Source organism: Oryctolagus cuniculus, chromosome 2 (assembly GCF_051225735.1).
Source record: "Oryctolagus cuniculus isolate XC-2025 breed Fujian yellow rabbit chromosome 2, ASM5122573v1, whole genome shotgun sequence".
Lineage (NCBI taxonomy): Eukaryota > Metazoa > Chordata > Mammalia > Lagomorpha > Leporidae > Oryctolagus > Oryctolagus cuniculus.
Genome location: NC_142868.1, coordinates 165756115 through 165778824, shown reverse-complemented (window position 1 = coordinate 165778824; position 22710 = coordinate 165756115). Strand labels below are relative to the sequence as shown.

The 22710-nt window shown below is 57.1% G+C and overlaps 1 protein-coding gene and 1 long non-coding RNA gene across 2 annotated transcripts; both read left to right on the top strand.

The window, feature by feature from the left end:
- The first annotated feature begins 3209 nt into the window (after nucleotides 1–3209).
- On the top strand, nucleotides 3210–12323 carry PKDCC (protein kinase domain containing, cytoplasmic). Its single transcript, XM_008254480.5, has 7 exons — nucleotides 3210–4030; nucleotides 7489–7611; nucleotides 8268–8539; nucleotides 9175–9254; nucleotides 9463–9570; nucleotides 11077–11250; nucleotides 11439–12323. The coding sequence occupies exons 1-7, from the start codon at nucleotides 3392–3394 to the stop codon at nucleotides 11522–11524; spliced, it is 1482 nt and encodes a 493-aa protein (XP_008252702.2). The 5' UTR covers nucleotides 3210–3391; the 3' UTR covers nucleotides 11525–12323.
- A 5059-nt stretch (nucleotides 12324–17382) lies between these two features.
- On the top strand, nucleotides 17383–20312 carry LOC138848822 (uncharacterized). Its single transcript, XR_011386930.1, has 3 exons — nucleotides 17383–18343; nucleotides 19567–19616; nucleotides 20069–20312. It is a non-coding gene; the product is annotated as an uncharacterized LOC138848822 (long non-coding RNA).
- The last annotated feature ends 2398 nt before the right edge of the window (nucleotides 20313–22710 follow it).

Below are 22710 nucleotides of genomic sequence, written 5' to 3'. Positions count from 1 at the left end.
CTGCCTCCCATCCAGCTTCCTGTTAATGGGCACCCTTGAAAGCAGTAGGTGAAGGCTCAAGTACTTGGGTCCCTGACACCCATCGGGAGACTGGATGGAGTTCCAAGCTCCTGGCTCTGGCCTGGCCCAGCCTTGGCTGTGAGGGCATCTGGGAGGGAATCAGTATGGATGGAAGCTTCTCTCTTTTTCTCTCTGTCTCTCCTTCTTTATGCCTTTCAAATAAGTAAAAAAATAAATAGCTTTTTTTTTTTAATTAAAAGGCTTCTGGAAGGTTAGTATTACAACGCAGCCAGCCCATGACAACCTGACAAAACTGCCGGAAGAAGGTGTTTCCAAAGACGGTCAGTGCTCTGGGGTGGGCGCTGTGTCTGCGTCCGTCTCAGGGACTGGTCTCCAAGTCAGTGTTGTGTGTGGAGTGAGGGTGTGCTAGGAAGACGGGGAGAGCAAAGAAACATAGGGAGGCCCTGAGCCTTCGCACTCTGGTCTGAGAGCTGCAGGGAGCTCCAGGTGAGAGGGCGACAGGGGAGGACAGCACAGAAGGCTCCACCCCAACAGGCTCAGGCTGCTCTCCCAGTGGGTAGGCAGGTGTAGACCAGGGCCTTAGCAGCCTTCCATGCCTTTCAATTACTTAAAATGATTCTTCTCCCTGGGTGGTGTGCGCGCGCGCGCACACACACACACAGGCAAACAAGTAGAATTTGGTTAAGAACTCAAGAACTACCAATTCAAAAACTCTCAGCTGTTCTGTTCACAAAGCGCCGTCCTGCTGTTTCAGAAGCCAAGACCCTACTTCCATCTCAGAGTGTGTATGCCTGCCTGCGCCAAAGCGGGTTGGCAACTGAGATGCTGGAAAAGTCGTGTACCACCTGGCGGGCGTGTGTGTGTGTGTGTGTGTGTGTGTGAACACTTGTGCCTGCTTCTCAGACATTGGTGAGCACTGAACTTTCAGACCATAACAGAAACACCAAAGCTTGGCAGAGATATCACAGGAATAATTACCTAATTTCAGAACATGTTATTATAATACCTACATGATGTGTAATGAACTTAACAATGTTCTCGTTCTGTTCACCCGCTCCAAGCTGCAGGCCAGCAATGCCAAGTGTTACCCTTAGATGCTTCCCAAGACACCAGGGCAGAGCAAGCCCCAAAGAAAACTCTGCACGGAACAGTCCCCCCCACGGCTTCCTCATGGACGGCTCAGCTGGGGACGTGTCTGTGGGGAAATTTCTGGAAAGGGGCCAGAGCCTATCTTGGAATGGCAACTGCTTTTCCCAGTCTCCCGGATCCTGCCCAGCGGAGGAGGTCCAGCAGCTGGGAAGGAAATGGCAGCCACACAGGGGTCAGGGAGACAGACAGGCTTTCCCCCGCTCCACAGCGGGCGGGGGGCCTCCTGATCCACCCAGCTACCCTCTTCCCCAGGGGGCGGAATTGGACTGAGGCTGAGTGTGAGGGGAATGTTTGCTGTTTGCTGCTGTTCCCTGTTGACTTTAGCCAGTAGCTCTGTTTACAAACCCAGGTTGGTTTTCCCAGCACAGCTAATTAGACCCAAGACATCTGGTGTGAGGGCTGGGGAGGGCATCTGTGCTTAGCCTCCCCCCCCAACACACACACACACACACACACCAACATACACATATATATGCACACATACACATACACACTTATACATGTACACAGACACATACACACTCATACACACACACACTCACACACTCACACACACACGTAGCCTGGGCCAGGCAGGGCAGAGAAGCTAAATGGGAACAGACCAGACTCTCCAAACTCCAGAATCCTCAGGGGAATCCTGGCTGCCTTCACCCTGCCTTTCCCATGCCTGTTCCACTAGACTGGGCCCCAGCTGTCCCAGCGTTAGGGGGCCCTGGAGTCAGGGCTCAGCCCTACCTCGGGAGCATCACAGGCCGGACTTACAGGGCTCAGCCCTCTCCTGGGCCAGAGAACAGGGTCGCAATTCCAGTGCACTTTCTCATCACAGACACCTTGCATCCTGTAGGAACACCAGATATCTTCAGGGACAATCGCCCCTGCCTGGACACCCCCACCACTCCCCCAGACACGACACTCTGGATCCTTCTGCTCCCTAGCCAGTCGCTGACACCCTCGGGAGGAGAGAACACCGGCCCAGAGGGAGGCAGGAAGGAGAGAGGAGGACCTCGGTGGCCAGTGTCGGGGGAGGGGAAGGGCGAATGGGAGGGGGAGTAGCAGAGCCGCGAGAGGGGGAGGGCGGCGGCTTCTCTCCCGGGCGCGGGAGCTCACTGCAAACAGCTAATGCACCGGCGTGTGAAAGCCCCTCAATTAGCACTAATGATGCAATCAGGGAGGGAGGGGGAGGGGTCGGCAGTTCTGGTGGAGTCAGCATCGGCTCCCAGGGCGCACACTCCCTCCCTTGGATACCCAGGCACGCCCCGCAAGCACCAGCGCGACCCGTGGCTGCCCCGGCCGACCTGGGGGACCCCAGGGGTAGGGGGCGCACCTCGGGCTAGATGTGGGGCTTCTGGGTCAAGGAAACCCAGAAATCAGAAAGACTCGGTAGAAACGGGGTGGTGAACAGGGCAACTCCGAAAACTTCACGATGCGTCCTCTGAGCTCAGAATTCCTGTCCCACGCGCGCTCGCAGATGCCCACTTCCCGACACCGCCTTCCCGCTCCCCGCAACCCCGAACCCCGCGACGGGCAAGACGCGTCCGCCCCAGCTCCACCCGCGAGCGGCGGGCCCCACGCGCCTCCCCGCGCCCAGTCCTCGGCTCCCACGGAGGGAGCCCGCCCCGCGCGCCGGCTGCGCGTCCCCTCCAGAGCCCGTTACCCGCCGGCCTCGCCCCTTTCTCTTCCCCCCACCCCGTCCGGCCAGCTCCGCTATCCGCCTCCCCGTCCCGTTATCCGGCCGCCCCGTTATCCGCCTCGCTTTGGGCCCGGCGCCCCTGCGCGCCGCCGCCGCCGCCCCCTCCCCCGCTCCCCTGCCCGAGCTCGGGGGGCCGCGCGCTGGGCAGGGCCAGAGCCGCCTCCGCGTCGCTTCCCAGGCCCGGCCGGCCGCGGGAGGAGGTCCCGCTGTCAGTCAGCGGGGAAGGCCGGGCCGGGCGGCCGGAGGGGGCGGCGCCGAGGACGGGCTCGGGCCGGGAGCCGGGAGGCGGAGGCGGAGGGGGCGGGCGCGGGGGCGGCCCCGGGCCTTATAAGCGGCGGGGGCAGGGCGCGAGGGAGGCAAGTGTCAGGCCGATGTGCCGCCCGCGAGGGGCCGGGGTCGGGGCCGCCGGGGCCATGCGCGCGGGCTGGGCAGGGGGCCGGCGGGGCGCGCAGCAGAGCCGCCTCCGAGCCTGAGGCGCCCGGGGCCGGGGCCGGGGAGCCGCGCGGGCGGCCGGCCGGGGGGAGGGGAGCGATGCGGCGCCGGCGGGCGGCCGTGGCCGCGGGTTTCTGCGCCTCCTTCCTGCTGGGCTCGGTCCTCAACGTGCTCTTCGCACCGGGCTCGGAGCCTCCGCGGCCAGGCCAATCCCATGGGCCCTCGCCAGCCCCGGGCCCGGGACGTCGCGGGGGCCGTGGGGAGCTGGCCCGGCAGATCCGGGCGCGCTACGAGGAGGTGCAGCGCTATTCCCGCGGGGGACCCGGGCCCGGGGCCGGCCGGCCGGAGCGCCGGCGCCTGATGGACCTGGCTCCGGGCGGGCCGGGCCTGCAGCGCCCCCGGCCCCCGCGGGCCCGGCCCCTGCCCGACGGCGCTCCGGGCTGGCCCCCGGCTCCCGGCCCGGGCTCCCCTGGCCCGGGCCCGCGCTTGGGCTGCGCCGCGCTCCGCAACGTGTCTGGCGCGCAGTACGTGGGCTCCGGATACACCAAGGCCGTGTACCGGGTCCGCCTGCCCGGCGGCGCCGCGGTGGCGCTCAAGGCTGTGGACTTCAGCGGCCACGACCTGGGCAGCTGCGTGCGCGAGTTCGGGGCGCGGAGGGGCTGCTATCGGCTGGCGGCCCACAAGCTGCTCAAGGAGATGGTGCTGCTGGAGCGGCTGCGGCACCCCAACGTGCTGCAGGTACGAGGCGGGTGCGGGTGGTGCTGGCCGCCCTGGCCGGGAGAGGACGCCCTGGTCTGAGAGAGAAGCCGAGCGCAGCGATGCCGGGGGTTAAAGCAGGCACAGAACCTGGCGCTTGCCACTGCACCACCCTGCCTCTCGCTCCTGGGTGGGCCTCCGTTTCCCCGGCACCTCCTGCGTCTCTCAGCTTCCACACTTCCCTTAACCACGGAGGCCAGAATCCAGGGTCCAAAAACTCGGAGGGCTGGGTTAGCCTGTTAGGGTATAGGACCCCTCTCCTGTTTGGAGTTAGGGTGCTGCACACCAGGGATGATGCCTGAAGCCAAAATGACGCCAAGCCAAGCCACTGAAGAGGAGAGGTCATCTCTTGCCCTGTGCAGAATTCTGCCGGAGTGAGAGGGTCCCCCTTCTTGGTAGCATTTGAATTCCACCTCCAGCAACTTGTCTGGCTTCGGGGATGAGGCTGAACAGGGACAGGCTAGAAAGAGACCATATGTGGAGCTTCATTCCCAGAGTCCCCCACCGCCACTACCCACTGCCCCACCCAGAAGCCCCTGGAAGGAGGTTAGGGGAGTCAGCCAGAAAACGCACAGCCTTTCACAGAAATGACCCTGGGCTTCCCCCGTCCTTAAAGCGGGTCCACTGGAGCCACTGAGGGATGCCTGGGGGTCTTAGGTCACTGTCATACCATGTGGAAGGTGGAGCAGACCGCATACCCAGCTTCCCACTAAGTGGAACTCTGCCTCTTCTGTTCACTAGGGAACAGGCCGGAGAGATCCCCTGTCCCGTCCAAGCTAGACTTAGAGCAGGCCTCTCATAAACCTAGCACTGCCCTCACACACCCCGCTTCCCATTTCCCAGGTCTCTGTCCTGGAATCTGCCCCAGGAGCCCACACACCATTCGCTCTGCACATGACTGAGCGGTTGAGCGGGCCGAGAGCAGAATCTGCAGCTGCTCTTGGCCTGGTAAACTCAGGATGTGTGTAGCTTCCCCAGGGAGTGAATCTTGCTCACCTGCCCCAGGTCCCGGTGCACTCCTGTGAACCTTTCTGTGCCCAGCCGATCGGGCTGTGAACCCAGGAGTCTCTCCTTGCTTTGCTTGGGAGTGGGATGGGACCCAGGCCAGGAAGGTGGTGGGCCCTACAGAGTAGGAGAGGTAGGCCAGAGAGCTGTTGATACCCTGCTGGCCCCCAGTCTGCCTTGGGTTCCCCCGCTACCCCACAACAACCCTGCTCAGGAACCTGGGCCCTGAGCTGGTGGCAGGAGGCTGTGGCCAGGGCCCGCAGTTGTGTGTGGTTCTGCCTGGCTGTGCGGCGGCCACTGTGTCTGGAGCTTCAGGCCGTGAGCGGCTGGTTACGTGGCCGTCCTAACTGGGAGGATCTTGCTCTCTTCGCTTCCCAGGGGCTCTTGGGAACTTTTTGGAAACCCTGGGGTGTCAGCCAGATTCGAGGGGGCGGTTCTGAGAGACTTAGCAGGAGGCTGGGTGTTGGTTAATCTACACGAGCACCTCTCCCTGAGGACAGGTTTGATGTTTCGTGTGCTTTTCTGTCCCTGAAGGGTCTTCTCCCTCATCAGCCCCACCCAAGCCCTCTGACAGGCACCTAGCCCATCCCCCACACACCACAGGAGGGGGCCCAGGGCCAGTTCTGAAGGCGCCAAAAAAAAAAGCTGCGGTTGGACCCTTTACCCCTTCCTCCCTCACCACACCAGCGCCGGGCCTGGCTGGGGCTGGCTGGGGTCGGTCGCCCTTGGGCACAAAGGTTGTGAAGGCAGAGAGAGCTGAGGCAGGGGGCCAGGGAGAAGTAAAAGTGGGGATCCATTAGTGTGAGTTCAGGAGCTGCTTTGGGGTGGGTCTCCCCCTATTCCTGTGGCACCTCCAGGGTGGCCAGGGATGGGAACTGGGCATGGTGTTGTTGGGATACCTCTTAGTGATTTAAAATTTCAAAACCGTTTGACTGTTGGTGGACCTGGCAAGGAGCCGGAGGCTGTTGCTGGAGTGCCCCATCCGTCCCCCAGGCACCCTCCCTCCTATTCCCCCACCCCACCCCGTCCCTGAGAGCAGCCCAAAGCCCGTCCTGCGGGTGCCTGTAGAAAATGCCAGGGCAGCAGATCCGGCTGCACACCTCCCAGCGCGTGCTCTGCTCGCCCCGGGCGGCCTGGCAGGCCAGGGCTTTCTGTCCATCTGCTGTGACGCCTCCCCACCCCACCTCACACACTCCCTCACGTGACAGATGCCTCTGGAGCCCAGGGTCAGAGGTCACGAAGGTCTTCCCTTCCCCCACACCCAGCATCCCAGGGGCCCCAGGTCTCTGATGGGCCCAGATTCTGCCGGTACTAGAGTATATTTCTTCTCCCCGAAAGAGCGAACAAAGGATGGGCCTGACACGCTCGGCCTCGTGCTTCCCGGGGGGGTTAATGGTGTCTTTTTATTTTTTCCTGAGGGGTGTTGATTAATACCTCGTTAACAGCGCATTTAACGACCTCCGGGTGTTTAATAACCTTCAGAAGTTTCCCACAAAGGCTCAGGCTCTGGGCAAGAAAATGAGAACCAGGCCCCAAGGCTGCTCCCCTTACCTTCCCCCCACCCCACTGAGGTCTGGGGCCTCCCTGAGCCGATGTTGGGGGGAGGCATGGAGAGAGAGGGAAGAAGAAGGTGCCGGCAGCTGCCCCCTGGCTCCCCCGAGTCGCAGCCGAGGGACCTGGATGATCCACGGAGAGTTGTGCCTTCCTGGGGCCAGTTGGACCTGGGCAGCTGGCTCCAGGAGCAGCTGAAAGGGCTCTCCTGGGGAGGGACGGAGGCGTGTCAAGGCTTGGGACGGAGCTGGCCTGAAGGTGACAGTGCACAGGGCCATCTAGTCATAGACTTAACGTCCTTCCCGCCCTCCCCTCAACCGGGAAGCTCTCGCCTTGCCCTGGTCCAGCCTGGATAGCTCAGCGTTTGTGTTCCCAGCCCACAGCTTCGTCTGAGCCCCCAGCAGCCAAGCAGCTTGTGGGGAGAGGCTGGCCAGGTAGAGCAGTGCTTCCAAGAAAGCCCTGCCCAGCCAGGTGGTGCCCAGCCTGCCCCAGCTGATGAGGAGTGGGGACACTGTGGCTAGTCTCCCTGGAACCTCCCTCACTCCCACCCCCTTTGATACATGTCCCTACCCCCACCCCGGCCACCCATGCACAGAACACCAGGGATGTGCCCCCAAGTTACTTTGTTCTTATCAACCCTGGTTTCCTCGCACTGGGGGGGGGGGGGGGCGTAAAATGAAGCTGTCAGAAAGTGGAAACGATAAGGAATAGGCAGGGACTGGAGGAGGGGCAGTCATCACTTGGGAGCCTGGGTGTTAGCAGATAGCCTTCTTGGAAAGAACCAGGTTGTGGAATCAGAGTGGCATGAATTTGGATCCTAGGGGATCCCTGGGGAGCCCTGCCCCCACCCTGTGACCTAATGACCTGCCCTGGGCTTCCCCTAGCTCTATGGCTACTGCTACCAGGACAGCGAGGACATCCCAGACACCCTGACCACCATCACGGAGCTGGGCGCCCCTGTGGAAATGATCCAGCTGCTGCAGACTTCCTGGGAGGACCGGTTCCGAGTGAGCAGGGGGGAGGGCTGGAGCCCTGGGGCTGTGGCCAGGCTGGTTCTCCCTTAGAAGGCCAGCACTGCGGAGTAGCTCTGCCCTCAGCCAAGGGAAAGGGAGGGAGGCAGGGAGGGAGGGAGGCAGGGAGGGAGGGAGGGAGCATGGGCTGCTTCCACCATCAGCCATCAGGGTTAAAACAAGAAGCAAGACACAGAGGATCCCAACCCTCTGAGCTTCTGCCCTCCTCAACCCCCCAGCCCCAGCCCCTGCACCCCTGCACATAAAACACCGGTACACACACACACTCAGCCTGCTGCAAGAAGGCCAATGTCCTGCAGCCAGGAAAGAGTGTAATGTCCTCTTGACCTTCCCTTGATTTCCATACCGTGAACTAAGCCACACTCCAGATGTACCATCGAAGAAGAGGGTCATTATTCCCAGACACCCACCGCCACCCTGGCTACCCATTTCCCACTCACTCCACGTTTGCAGGGTTGGACCAGCCAAGGGCTGACAGACAATCACTGACCTCTTCCCTGAGTTCCCTTGGCCTCAGCCTTTACCGAGCACTGAGACCTATAGAAGAAAAAGGCCAATCTCCCAGCTTAGGCCAGGACCCTCCACCCAACCCAGGACAGATGCCGTGAACAGAACTCATGTCTGCTCCTCAGATCTGCCTGAGTCTGGGCCGTCTCCTCCACCACCTGGCCCACTCCCCGCTGGGCTCGGTCACTCTGCTGGATTTCCGCCCTCGGCAGTTTGTGCTGGTGGATGGGGAGCTGAAGGTGACAGACCTGGATGATGCACGCGTGGAGGAGACGCCGTGTGCAAGCAGCACCGACTGCATACTTGAGTTTCCAGCCAGGAATTTCACCTTGCCTTGCTCAGCCCAGGGCTGGTGCGAGGGCATGAATGAGAAGCGCAACCTCTACAACGCCTACAGGTGACCTCCTCCCCCAGTGCAGGAAGGTCATCGAGGGAGGGACGGCCTAGGAGGCCAGGGCAGGGAGAGGGCCAGCATGGGGTCCCAGAGGCCACTGGGGCAGGGAGATGCACTCTTGACCGACAGAGCTGTAGACTGGGGGAACGCTGCCACCAGGTCAAGAAAGAGAGGTTCAGGCTTCTGATGGTGAGGCTAAAAATAGAACATTGCATGGAGAATCTGGGTTGCAGGGTGGCAGCTGGAGGCTTCTCAAAATAGTGCTGCTCTTAGAGCCAGGGGCTGGAGGGACTGGCACTTCTTCCCACCCCAGTGCTGGACCTCTGCGAAGCTCCTCCCTGGGCCCCCGCCAGAAAGCTGCTGGGACCCTGGTGTCAGGATAACTGGGGATTGGGCCTTGGAGAAGTCTTGGGGAACTAGGAGGCAAACAGACCTCGGCTTTCAGTTTGGTCCGAGGTTAACTGTGATCTTCACAAGCGCCAAGCCCAGTCCCCGGATACGAGGAGGGGCCATGGCATGCCCTAGGGTGTGCCCAGGTGCCAAGGATCAGTCCCCCTGGCCAGGCTAGAGCTCGCTCCAGAGTTGGGGACGTGTCTTCAAAAGTCGGGATTCTGAGCCCTGGTTTGTCGGTGCCACAGGTTCTTCTTCACGTACCTCCTGCCCCACAGCGCCCCATCCTCACTACGGCCCCTGCTGGACAGCATTGTCAATGCCACAGGTGAGCGCCCAGGGCACCCCTGCTTCCCATCACCTGCCACTCCCCAATAGGACAGAGACCTGGGCTGCATCTGTCAGGCCCCTCCCTGCCCACAAGTTGGTCACCTGCACCCAGGCTCCAGCTGAAGGAAGGCAGGGCAGCTGGCCTCCGACTTTGGGGAAGACTGGGAGCCGAGACCCCCTGCCCCAAGCCTCACTGCACTCCACAGGAGAGCTCACCTGGGGGGTGGACGAGACCCTGAGCCAGCTGGAGAAGGTGTTGCACCTGTTCAAGAGTGGGCAGTACCTGCAGAACTCCTCAGCAAGCAGCAGTGCCGGTGAGTGAGGGGCAGGTGGCGGGGCAGCGCTGGTGGTGGGGTGGGTGAGTGACCGCCTTGCCTCCGGGAACCCTTGTCTCTCACGGCCACTGCCAGCTCACTTGGAGTGATGCGAGTGTTCAGCCTGCATGTGGAGGTCACATCTCTGGCTGAGCTGGAACAACTAGGGGGTGAGCACTGGCATCCCTTCCCTGGATGGCTCCAAACCTTACATGCACTGGCGATGTGACTCTGAGCAAATTACCCCTTGGGCCTCACTGCAAAAAGTTCTGATGTGGACTAAGTGCCAGGTGAGATGTAGGACAGCAATTAGTGCAGTTCCCGTTGCACCGCTAAAACATGGTGGGTGTTTGCTTCTCTTTCCTTCCTCTACTCTCCTGGGGCTGGCCGGGGCTGCACACTGAACTTCCACCCTGGCCCTGGGGGTGGGGAGAATTCCAGCCACCAGTTGCAGGCTGTGGTCCCCGTGTTCCAGCTCTGGGGTTTGACCATGGTTGGCAGGGCGAGGGGTCCACAGCCTGCCTACCCGAGGAGCCCTGGCCAGTCTCAGGGGTGGGGGAGGCCTCGTTAGCCCTGTAAATAAAGTTTAACGAGGTGAACAATGGCTGGCTCTGTCCCCGAGGACGCCGTTTATGGGGCCATAAATCACAGCCAGCCCTGGACTTTGGTCTAGTCTCTGGTAGGAGAAGGAGGCAGGAGGGCGGGGTGGCCGGAGGTCCAGGGCCAGGGCTCCCTGGCGGTGGAGAAGACAGAATGAACAGGAGACCTGCATCTGAGCCGCTTCCTGATGGTGAGATGTTTCCAGGCCTCTGCGGTGCTCTCAGAGGCGTAAGGGGAGGTCACAGAGTCTGCCTCCGGCCCCCTTCCTAAGCACTGTAGCCACGGGTGTTTTTGCATTTTAGGTTTATTCGCTTGCCTCTCTTAACCTCAGAAATCCCTGGCTGCATCCCCACTGTGGATCCTACTAGCCACTCTTCCCCAAGGCCAGGGGAAAGTAGGAGAGGGGTGCTGTGAACCCTCCTGACTCAAAGCATGGCCTGCAGACCAGCAGCACTGGTCAGAAATGCAGATTCTCAGGTCCCACCCAGACCCACGCAATCAGAATCTGCACTCTGACAAGATCCCCTGGTGGTTCACCGTGCACACTGAAGTCTGAGAAACCCAGCTCCAATGTCTAAACTGCCCTGACCTCAGCCGGCCGCCTGGACAGCTGGTGGCTCAGCGTGTGGAGCTGGCTCACACGCACAGCCCGCATTCTGTGCTGTCCAAGCCAGCTGTGGGCCCTGAGATCTGGGAGATGCGTGTCTTCCAAAAACCAAGTCTGTGCTGTGGCTTACCTGAGCCATCGCCCAGTTTCAGCAGCAGTGACTGCCTTCGCCTCCACGCTAGCAGCTGAACCTCAGCCTTCACCTAGAAGACGAGCCCTGCCGCTCTTTTCCCAAAGTGGCCCTGGTCCCTGCTCCTGGACACACAGTGTTTGCATTTTGCTCCCTTCCCCACCCACAGAATACCAGCGCCTCCCAGACAGCACCATCCCAAGGGAGGACTATCGCTGCTGGCCATCCTACCACCATGGAAGCTGCCTCCTTTCCGTGTTCAACCTGGCTGAGGCCGTGGATGTCTGTGAGAGCCACGCCCAGTGCCGGGCCTTTGTGCTCACCAACCAGACCACCTGGACAGGTGTGCTGCTGGGAGAGGGCATTCCAAGGGAGGTGGCTAGGCTGCTCTGCAGGAGAAGGGGGTTGGCAGGAAGTGGGTCCTCATGGGAAGCCAGCACAGAGGCCAAGATGATGGGACGGGGTTCCTGTGTCTTCAGGACAGTAGGGAGAGAAGCATCCCGTCTTGTTACCTCTCACCTCTGCCCCCAGGTCGAAAGCTGGTCTTTTTCAAGACTGGATGGAGCCAAGTCGTCCCAGATCCCAACAAGATCACGTATGTGAGAACCTCTGGCTGACCAGGCTGAGGGCTCAGCTGACCAGCTGGGCTTGCCTGTGGCAGGAGTGACTTGCACTAGCAGTGCCGCATGTCACCTGGGACCCCCTGCGGACACGGCTGCCATCCCAGACAGACAGATGTGACCAGGACAAACGTGCAATAATGCAAAAATGTTAAAATGTGAGTTTACCAGCCTAGGTGTGGGACCGCTGGCTCCCGGGCCAGGACTCATGGTGGGGAGCTTAGGGCCTCTCCAAACTCTCTGGGCTGTGAGCACGGCTCAGGCTAGCCTCCCTGCTGAGGGCTATGTCCCTCACTGGGGCAGGGCCGGGGGCAGCCCCGTTACCATGTTCGTGGTGTGAGAATGTAGCCGAAGCCCTGCTGCTGCTGCTGCCGCCGCCGCTGCTGTGCGTGCCATGGTGCACGGGGGCTGCATGGGGACAATCGGTCACGGAGCACACACTCGGGGTGCTCCTGGGTGTGGGCAATCCTGGACCTAGGGGCGCTGTCTCTGGCCTCCTGACAGTGGTGCTGCCCGGCCGGCCCAGGGGGCGGGGGCGGGGCAGAGGCACACGCGTCCATTTGAGCCGAGACTAGGGTGGAGGAGCAGGTTGCGGTTTGAGCCAGGACCTGGGGCGGGGGTGGGGCCTTTCTGCCTCATTTGCTTTCAGTGAAAGCCGCAAAGCAGCCAAAACCAGGCTCCCCCCCTCTCCTGGAGTTTGTATATGCAGAAGCTTTTGTACTTCTTGTTCATTAAATTGTTTATTTTTGTAAAAAAAAAATTGATCAGTTAATAAAATGATGTCTCATGGCAGAAACTCTCCCCGAGCCCGTTTCTTGGGCTGTGACTTAGCGGCTCCCGGTTATGTGCATGGTGCCTGTTTGTGGCTGTGCGTGTGCCATGGAGCATGTAGTCACCACAGTGTGTTTTCAGGCCTGCTTCTGTGGTTTCTCCTCCCCCCGGTGCCCCCACATACCTGTGCCAACAGAACACATGAGGACGCCCTTTCACCCCAGGAGGCAAGCTTCTTGCGAATGAAGTCCTAACCTGGGGTGTGAAGCACCTCCATCCCCTGCTGGAGAGATAGTTCAGGAAAAAGTCATCGGAGACCCAGGCAACCTCCCGAGGGTCAGCTTTGCCCAACACCGGGCTGGCCCTGGCCACACAAGGTCGTGGGTGCATTTCTCGTTCAGAAAGCAGCATGTTGGGAAAGGCCAGCCCCACTCTGTGGATCTCAGGAGCTAGGGGTGTAGCAGAAGCATATGGAAGCCCAGAGTGAAAACAGGACCCGAGAGGGCACGATCACACTGAGATCACACAGAGAGAGCCCCTGGTGGGAGCAGGGCTGCTGATGGGAAACTCGGTGTCCTCTCTCCAGTACACCCTGCTGCTACTGAGATGCTCGCAAGTGCACAAACCTTCGAGGGCCTTAAAAAGAAGAATCAGGGGCAGGCATTTGGCCTACTCATTTAAGATGCCAGCTAAAACACCCCCTTCCAGGGCTGGCATTGTGCAGGTACAGCAGGTTAAGACCACTTATGAGTGTCAAGTCCTGGCTGCTCCACTTTCGATCCAGCTCCTTGCTAATGAGTCTCAAGGCAGCGGAAGACAGCCCAAGTGCTCGGGCCCCTGCACCTGTATGGGAGATCCAGCTGAAGTTCCTGGCTCCTGGATTCAATCTGGCCCAGCCCCGGCCATTGCAGCCATTGGGGAGTGAACCAGCAGATAGAAGATGCCTGTGTGTGGGTGTGTGTGTTTCCCTCTGTGTCTTCCCCTCACTCTCCGTTATGCTGCCTTTCAAATAAATAAATGTTACAAAACATAAAAAAAAAAAGTCACCCTTTCCCACATAAGAGTATCTGAATACCCAGTCTGGCTCCTGACTCCAGCTTCCTGTTAATGTAGACCCTGGGAGATAATGGCTCACGTAACTGGTTTCCTACCACCCACATGGGAGACCTGGATTGAGTTCCCAGCTCCCAGCTTCCTCCCAGGCCGAGCCCCAGCCATTGCAGGTGTTTGGGGATTGAACCAACAGATGAGAGTGCTCTCTTTCTCTCCCCCCTCAAATTTATTTTTTTTAAAAATCTCCAAACTTTAAGTCAGAACCCGCTCTCTCCTCAGCAAATGGGGTTAGTGGTCTGTCTGCCCTACAAGGTGTTCCTGTAGTTCTGAGTGTTTGAGGAGCCTTGTTAGCCTGGAGTCCTCATCAGAGACACCTGGTGGCCACAGAGCACCTGCTTTCCCTACCCCACACCCCACATCTCATCCTTGGTGCCTGGGCTTGGGACTGTAATAGAGGGGAGAGTCAGAGCCCATTAGGACGCAGCCCACCCAAGTCCGCCATGCTGTTCACCCTCAGCCCTCAGCCCACTCAGGGCTCTGCAACAGGTGCCACCCTGTGTGAGATTTCTCCCTGGCTCACGATTCTTCTCCCACTGACATCCAGCCTGTGGGGCTATGAGAACTGTGGGAGGGGCCTGGGGCCATTGGCAGGATCTGCACAGTCCAAAAAGCCTTCCAGACCCAGCTGCAGTCAGCAAGAGAACCAAGGGGCCCAGCAACTGAGGGACTCGGTGGGGACAGAGAAAGCCAAAGATGATCCAAGCACTGCCTTCTGACCCTGAGCGGCTTCCCAGCCAGGAGTGTCCCCAGAGAGGAGCAGAGCGAATGGCACAGTCACCAAGCGCTTTGGGGAGCATTCAAGTCCAGCCCTAACTCTGAAGCCCATTCAGGACCACGTGTGCCTTCCAGAGAGGGGGACTGCAGCATGAGGCATCTCCCTGAGAGTCCGGGGACCCCTCCCTACTTGGAGGGTGGGACAAGCTGAAGTGGAGATTCAAAGCGCATGAAGTCTTTGTAGAAAGACCAGCCCATGGGTGGCTACAGGTGACAACCTCTTCCTCAGACCCCATGCTGGGAACAGCCACAGCCAGGCTCTGTCCCAAAGAGCAGAGGGAACAGGACTTGCAACTGGGAACAGAGAGGTGTTGGTCCATTTCCGCGGAGCCACCTGTGGCCCTGGAGAACCTTCACTGCCTGGGTGCCTCTTGAACCAAGCCAGAACCATGCCCTACCTCCCTTCCCCTCCAAAGCCTTCATTCTTTCCACTCCACTGCAATGCCAGTGATACCCAAGTGTGGTGGGTAGAAGAAATAGTATTCACCCAGCCTCGAGGGACACCCAGGAAGCAGTGTCACCTCTTGTGGTTCCCCATGAGGCTCTGGAGCCAGCCCAGGCTGGGCAGGAGTCCTGGACAGTCTGCTTTTTGCACAGTGTGAGCTGAGCCTCTGTTGGCCAGCTGCGTGTCTCAGATTGGTAATATCTGCTTGGCAGGAACATTGTGGGAATTGCATAAAATGATGGACATAAAGGTCAGTGTTAGCAAACGGTTCATGTTTAGGAAATGCTGCCGGACTCTGCCATGGCTATTGTTATTAGTGAGTGGAACCTTCAGGGTCCCTTGGCCTGGAAGAACATCCAGGTTGGTCAAGGAAGAGCAAGCCATGGGCCAGATGGTCCCCACCCCTACCTTCAGCATCCCACCCCACCCCCACTCAACCAGAAGCACTGCCATCCATCAGGGGCATGGGGCCCAGCCCTCTAGGTCAGTGCCTTGGGAGTTGAGTGTGTGGCAGGCAGAAGGAGGAAGGGGATTAACATAAAAGCAGAAAATGGGATTAGGAGGCCTCAGGGTAATGTGCCCACCCACCCCATCCATGACAACAGCTTCTTACTTTCACTCTGCGGCTTCTGGAGCTGAGACCATGTAGGATTTGGTCACTCCCTGCTCCTGGGGACAGAGCCAGCAAAGGAGACTCAGAGGGCCCCCAACATGAGATGACTCATTTGCTAGGAAAAGGGACTGGGCTGCTACTGGCTGCAGGCCAGGTCTGGCTACCTTTAGACGCACTTTCTTATTTAATCCTCATGGCAACCATGAGGTGGGTGGTGGCCCAGACAGTGAAGAGCCAGGAAGCAAGCTGGAGCCACTGTGCCCAAAAGCCTTCCTCTGGACGTGCAGGATCAAGGATCCACTCACACCTGCCACTTCTCTGGGAAGGAGTCCCCAGATGCAACCCTGTCTTAGATGGGAAGCCCAGTGGATCACTTCAGGAGATCAGCTCCTCTCTGGCATCATCCCACGTAGAGCCAGGCCTCCAGGAACCAGTGTGGGTCGTCTGCTTTCCCTGCCTCACCTCTCTGAATCCCAGCCAGTGCTACCCCTTCGAGGGGAGAAAGGACTACCTCTGTCCCAACTCTGAGAAAGACATGGACCAAGGACCTTAAACTTCCCTCTCAAGCTCCCGAGGCTCCCTGACAGCCGCGTTTTGGGGAAGTTTGTTCACCTAGCCATCCCATCAATGGCCCTTGCAGCCTCCTGCTGTCAGGGCTGTGACCCTTGTCCCCCTGCCCTGTCCCACCCAGCCCTCTCCACTCTCTCATCGCCCTCCCCCCCAAGCTTCATTCTTGCTCCCAAACAGCTCTCTGAGCTGCTGCGACAAGACCTCCCCTCTCCATCATCGAGAGTTCCAACAGGGAACAGCAAGCAACAGTGGACGTAAGATCATCCCCAAGACGTGGCACAGGGGACCCTGAAGGATGGTGCTGAAAGCTGGGTCCCAAGGGAAGAAAGTGGGAATCCATGAAGAGAACTCAGAGGCGCTCTGCAGGTGCCGTGAGAACGGCAGTGACGGCTGGACACAGCCAGACTGGGTGGCCTCCCGGGAGAACGTACACACCTGTCTCACTCTCCTTCTTCCCTCCTCCAACCCCCTGGAGGATTTTCTATGGGCCAAACCCAGATGGAAGGCAGAGGAGCCCAGAACTTGATGTGAGGTCCCCAACTATCACCCAAGATCAAGGTGGAGAGAGGAGGACAACAGATCAGCAACACACGACTCCCTCCAGGGTTGAGACTTTGCTTAGTTTGGGGGAGGCAAAGTTCTATTTGTTTGAAAGAGAGACCGAGAGGTAGACTGAAACAGAGCTCCCCTCCACTGATTCACTCCCCAAATGCTCACCAAGGGCAAGGCTGGAACAGATTCAAAGCCAAGAGCCAGAAACTCATAAGCAGGACTTCCACATGGGAAGCGAGGACCCAACTACTTGTGGCATCGCCTCTGCCTCCCAGGATTCGCAGTAGCAGGAAGCTGGAATCAGGAGCTGGAGTGGGCATCAAGTCCACGCACTCCAGTGGGAGACATGGGTAGGCCAGCTAGCATCTTAACTGCCAGGCCAAATGCCTGCCCATCCACGTCGTCTTAGTTATTCCTCTGTTTGTTGTTCTGTTTGGATGAAGACTTTGAACTCAAACCTTCAAGGAGTCCTCCATAGTATGCATTCTCAACAGGACCTCTGTCATCCCAAAGGAGACAAACTCTGGTTCTTGGGAGATAAAACACCTTAGATTTTACAATGGTGTATGGCTCTGCAGAGGGCCACAGGATGTATATTGATATGCACTATACCTATGCTCTCCAAATTTCAGGCCAATGTGATGCTAGCATCCCATATGAGCACCAGTTCCAATCCAGCTCCCTGGAAATGCTCTTGGGAAGGCAGCCTGGGCCCCTGCCATGCACAGGGGAGACCCAGATGGAATTCTAGGCTTCTGGCTTTGGTGATGGAGGATATCTCTGTCTCTCCCTCTTTCTCTCTATAACTCTGCCTTTCAAATAAATAAAATAAATATTTTTTAAAAAAATTTGTTCATGGCAGGGCTGGCATTGTGGCATAGCAGGTAAAGCCACCACTTGCAATGCCACCATCCTATATGGGTACCAGTTCTACTCTTGGCTGCTCCACTTCTGATCCAGCTCCCTGCTAATGGCCTGGGAAAGCAGCAAAGGATGGCCCAAGTGCTTGGGCCCCTCCCTGCACCCACATGGGAGACCCAGAAGAAGCTCCTGGCTTCAGCCCAGCCAGCTGTTGCTATTGCAGTGGCCATCTGGGGAATGAACCAGCGGATAAAAGACCTTTCTCTCTGTAACTCTTTCAAATAAATCTTAAAAAAAAAAAAATCATGGAGGTGGTGGCATTAGGAAAAAAGTATGTAACAAAGCACTTGGTTGTGTGACCAAATAGGTTGAGGGGCCAGCGCTGTGGTGCATATGGGTGCCAGTTAGAGTCCTGGCTGCTCCACTTCCAATTCAGCTCCCCGCTAATGCACCTAGGAAAGCAGTGGAAGACAGCTCAGGTCCTTGGGCCCCTGAACCTATATGGGAGACCTGGAAGAAGCTCCTGGATCCTGGCTTTGATGGGCTCAGCTCTGACCATTGCAGGCATTTGGGGAGTGAACCAGCAGATGGAAGACTTCTCTCTCTGTCTCTACCTCTCCCTGTAACTCTGTCTTTCAAATAAATAAAAATAAATCTTACCCAAAAAAATGGGTCAAGCAACACTGCATAATATGGTCTCAGGCCCTTTCCTGGGCTGTCAGTAAGAGCTCCGAACCTGGGACCCTCGAAAGCATGGATGCCATTCATCTCTGGACTTTATATCCGTTTATGTGTGCTCGTTTTACAGCTCATAATGAAAAGCTAAGTGAAATGTGAATTATTTTTTACTTCATGCTTCCCTCAGTCCTTTCCCGCACTGAGTACCTCCGCCACTCGGCCGCCCTGCAGCTTCCCTCCACTCACATCCCTTTGTTGGTTCCTCCCTGCGTGGAACAGCTCAAGGTCATGGCAAACCGGAAGATTCTGCCATGCACACCTCTGCTCTCGGCTGATCACACCCCACACCACTGCCTGGATGCCGGGCAGCTAATGAACACCGAGCTATCAGACGCGGCCCCACCTCCCGAGAGCTTTCATTGACTCCAGAGACGGACAGGTATGAAATATGACCATAGGGACTTCACAAGGCCCCGGGAGAGCACAAGGGCTGAGGGTCACATCCCAGACCACTGAGGGCCAATTACCCGGATCCCCCCCAGCACCACCCACCCCACAGCGGGAGCCCCACTGCTAACGTTTTTCCTTCCAGAGAAAGGCCTGTTTATCCTCACTCTGTATTTCTTATCGCTAAGCCAGTCCCCTATTTGTCACCACACATTCTCCCCATTCCCATGGCGACTCAGCTGCTTGAACAGGCTTTGGTGGGGAGCTTTTCAGAGGCTTCTTAAAAGTGTAAATAGATTGGGTCTACTGTTTCCCTGCCTTATCCGTACACTTGTTGGACCCTTCAAAGAGCTCTAGTAGATTAGGGAGGTGCGATTTTTCCGCACCAAAGGCGGCTGCCTTTCCCCAGGAGGCGGAGCCTCTCAAGTGCCCCGTAATCCTGCCCCCAGAGCTTCTGTCGACTTTTCCTGGCGACGAAATGAAACTTGCGGGCCATTTCCCAGAGATCCCTCTGGGCCCTGCGGCTCCTCAGCGTGAGGGTCCCTCTCAAGGAAGAGCTCTCGTTCTGTCCCGCCCTTCCTTCACATCAATCTTGTTTATTGACAGCGGGGTGGGGGGTGGGCAAAGGGGGAGGGGGAGAGTTGAGAGGGAGGCAAAATAAAAACGAAATATACGGTATCTTTGCCTTCCACTGCTTGGAAACGTAAGCCACTGTAATTCATCTGACCTTGTGAGGTTATCTGTGTGACATTTCATTTTAGGACGTGTCGCCCTGTTTACACTACTCGAGGCAGGACAAAGGATCCAGATTACCTTGAAATGCTCTGGTCGTATTTAATCATATTTTCCTGCCATCAGTCAAAGCTTGTAAAGGCAGCCTTTGTTCTAAGAATTCACTATTGCAGTTCAGGCACAGAGATGCTTTAATTGAGAAAGACGGTTTGTCTTGTATCAGCCTCCCGTATCTTTCTGAACCGGGCTTTGATGCTCTGCACAGCCTTCTGACTCCATCGCTGAGCTATGCAGCATTTTGCAGTTATTAAGAGCAAATGAGTTTCTTCTTTAAACACAGACCTCTGCTTAGCACATTTAGTACTATTTGATTTGGGTCTCAAGATAGTGCTATTCCCGGAATGGGCTTCACATGCTGATTTTTTTTTAATTACCCACAATCCTATCACATATGCTGAAACGACTTTTTTTTTTTTCCTATAGCCTCTCCAACAATTTGCTGAGATGAAGAGATTTCTACAGAGTTCTTTCAGGTTAGGAACTTACAGGTTAACTCTTTACTGCTCAAGCCTTTAGACAGCCCACTCGTGCTGCTTCTGCAAATATATTCGGAGCAAAGCATTCACAATGGGGAACGATTCAACGCACGCAGATGTTCCTTGCAATATTATTTAGAACAAAAAATACAGACTGTATGGCAATATGAGGAGAGTATAAATTACAGTGTTAAGTGAAAAAAAACAGGATATAAACTCAACTATGTAGAAATGCACAAAAGCCTAGAAGGAAATACATATGACCAATGAAAAACTCGGTATTTTTCTTCATTTTCAAAAATTTTCATATATGTGCATGCTATAATGTTTGATGTTAGAATGTGAGCTAAGGCCCAGCATTGTGGTGTAGCAGTTAAAACCGCCATATGAGGTACTGGCATCCCATATGGGTGCCGGTTCTAGTCCTGGCTGCTCCGCTTCTAATCCAGCTCTCTGCTAATGGCCTGGGAAAAGCAGCAGAAGATGGCCCAAATGTTTGGGCCCCTGCCGCCCCCTTGGGATACCCGGAAGAAGCTCCTGGCTCCTGTCTTCGGCCTGGCCCAGCTCTGGCCATTGCAGTTATCCAGGGAGTGAACCAGCAGCTAGAAGACCTCTCTCTCTCTCTCTCTCTCTCTGTAACTCTGACTTTCAAAAACTGACTTTCAAATAAATAAATCTTTGAAAAAGAAAAAAGAATCAACTAAATCATTGCTTTAAAAGAACAAATAAATAAACTGGACTTTGGAAAGTCAGCCCCACTAATTCTCTGGCACAGGAAAAGCACTTGATGGCTTAATACAGGAGGTGAAATCACAGATGACTGTCAGAGCCAGCAGAGAAGGAGGTAACCTGGGGTTACCTGAGGACTTAGGCTTAAGTTGCTGAGCTATCCCAAGGGAATCTGACTCTCTTGATTTGTGAATCTCAGCCACTAATTCAGATTCAAAATTAAAATTAAATAAAGACACTTGTGGGCCAAACAGAGCACGCCTACAAGCTGGGTTCAGGCAGCTGGCAGCCAGGCTGTGACCTCCAGCCTGAGCCCCACTTCGGAAGCCACGCCAGCTGCGGAGCTCCCGAGCACGCGGGCAATCACCCTTCCCGTGTTCCTCCCGTCACTCTTCCTCCGTGAGCCCTGCACCGCTTCCATCTGTTTGATGAGCGTGATGAAGGATATTAGTCCTCCAAAGAGGGCTTCTGAATCCGTCCCCACTTGGAAACATGCTGTCTGCCAGAACGTGGAGGCTGGCGACATCTTTGGTATTAATTTGTTTCTCCGTCTGTCACTTACATTTAGCCGTGAGGAATGGATTGGATGCTGCTCGAATATGCCCAGCTTCATCGCGAAGCCCCGTCGCAGCTGTCAGACGGTGCCAGGCGGCCCCAGGCTCTGCTTCCAGCTTGTTGTCAATCAGATTTCAACAGTCAATGTGTTTATCACTGTTTATTCCAACACCACTGCTCTGTCTGGCCCTGGTTGCCAGCTCCAGGGGACTGATGTCAAGCCATGGCCGCCTCTTCTGCTCCGTCTCCCTCTCCCCTCTCATCCCTGGAGGCACCTTTGGCACCACGACCACGGCGGGAACCTACCTGCTTCCACACTTGGCATCTGCTTCTGATCTCTCACAAAGGGGGCCGGGCAGCCTCCGCTTCTGGCAAATGACCCTATTCTCTGCAGCGACCAGGTCTCCAGCTGCTCTCAGACCCCCGGACATTTGAACCTGGACTTCCAGTCAGGTGCAGTTGACACCCCAAGACTGACCATCACTCTCTGCCCCAGGTACACCATCTGACCCCACAAAGTCAAGGTGATGTCCCTGCTGTCCTGAGCCCATGGGGCCTTCTAAAAGTTTATGTGTTGATCAATTAACTAATCACCAATCAGTGTGCAAATGAGTTGAGCTCCCCAAGTAGACACTTTGGCTTCCACACAGTGAACCGCCCCTTCCTTCCCCATCCAGGACCTTTACAAACGCCTCCTATTAGTTCTTAGTTTATTTTGGGCACTGCAGATGCTGCCAGATGTTTACTTTTAACGTGAGCAGAATTACACTGTTCTTGTGGCCGGGTGGGGGAGGCAGGGGAGCTCAGGGCTGCGGGGCTGGCAAGCCCCTCCACAGCCCAGTCACTGAGCGCTCCTCCCCAGCCCCTCCAGATGCTGCCCAGCCCCCCACCCCATTTTGCCAAGTCAGCAGATCCAGCCCTTTCCAAGCACGGAGGGCCTCGCAGCCTCCAGAGCCCGGGCGGCAGCACACACGGCCCACCATGTGGGGCGCACGTGTGTAACTCAGAGGTCACAGCACTCGGGTTGGGGCTCTCGCAGCAGAGTCCCTTTTTTACCTTGCCCTTTGGAAAAGCTTCCTCCCTGATAAGATCAAAAGGCGGAATTCCCTTAGTCAATCATTAGACTATCTGCAAAAGACACACTTGCCAGCTACGGCCATGGTCGGATCCCAAGGCTAACTCTGGAACCCCACAAAGCCTGACCCATTTGTGATTCTACCTGTTTCCTGATCTCATCACAGTCTGCCGAGCCCAGTGCTGCCAAGGGGACAGAGGTCAGTGCAAATACAGGTTCTTCCCACCCAGCCCCAAAGTTTTCCAAAGACAAGGCAGGCAGTTACCTACAATCCCTGTCTTTTGGAGGAAATCTCCAGATCCCATATCACCTTGTGGCACCGTTATCTCCTCGGCCAGACAGAGCAGGGGAGTCCACTCATTTATCCACCATCAACCTCTTTGGTCCATCCGTCCATCCTCCTCCCATCTATCTTCCTGCCTTCTCCCTTCTCCACTCCTGGGATCTAGTAACCCAGAGGTCAAAAATGTCTCCTCCATTTTCCCTTCTTGGTGCGCAGGAAGCAGAACGGAAGAGCAGAAGCTCATCATCAGCCCACACTCTCAATCAGAAATGGGCCTGGGAGGAGGCAGGCTGGAGGAGCCTTGCAGAGGACAGAGGCCCAGGGGTGGGGCCTCTTCTGCTGATTAGGGACTTGTGCTGTGAGCTTGGCTGAGTTGGCTACGGCCCACATGCTGCATTCCTCTCAGAACTCCTAGAAAATAACTCCTCTCATTTCTCAGCCATTGATCC

Bases quoted from the DNA above. Each gene is read 5' to 3' on its own strand.
- PKDCC (XM_008254480.5), top strand. From the start codon at position 3,392: ATGCGGCGCCGGCGGGCGGCCGTGGCCGCGGGTTTCTGCGCCTCCTTC. The intron at 4,031-7,488 runs GTACGAGGCGGG...GGCTTCCCCTAG, and splicing joins GGCACCCCAACGTGCTGCAG to CTCTATGGCTACTGCTACCA. The intron at 9,255-9,462 runs GTGAGCGCCCAG...TGCACTCCACAG, and splicing joins CAGCATTGTCAATGCCACAG to GAGAGCTCACCTGGGGGGTG.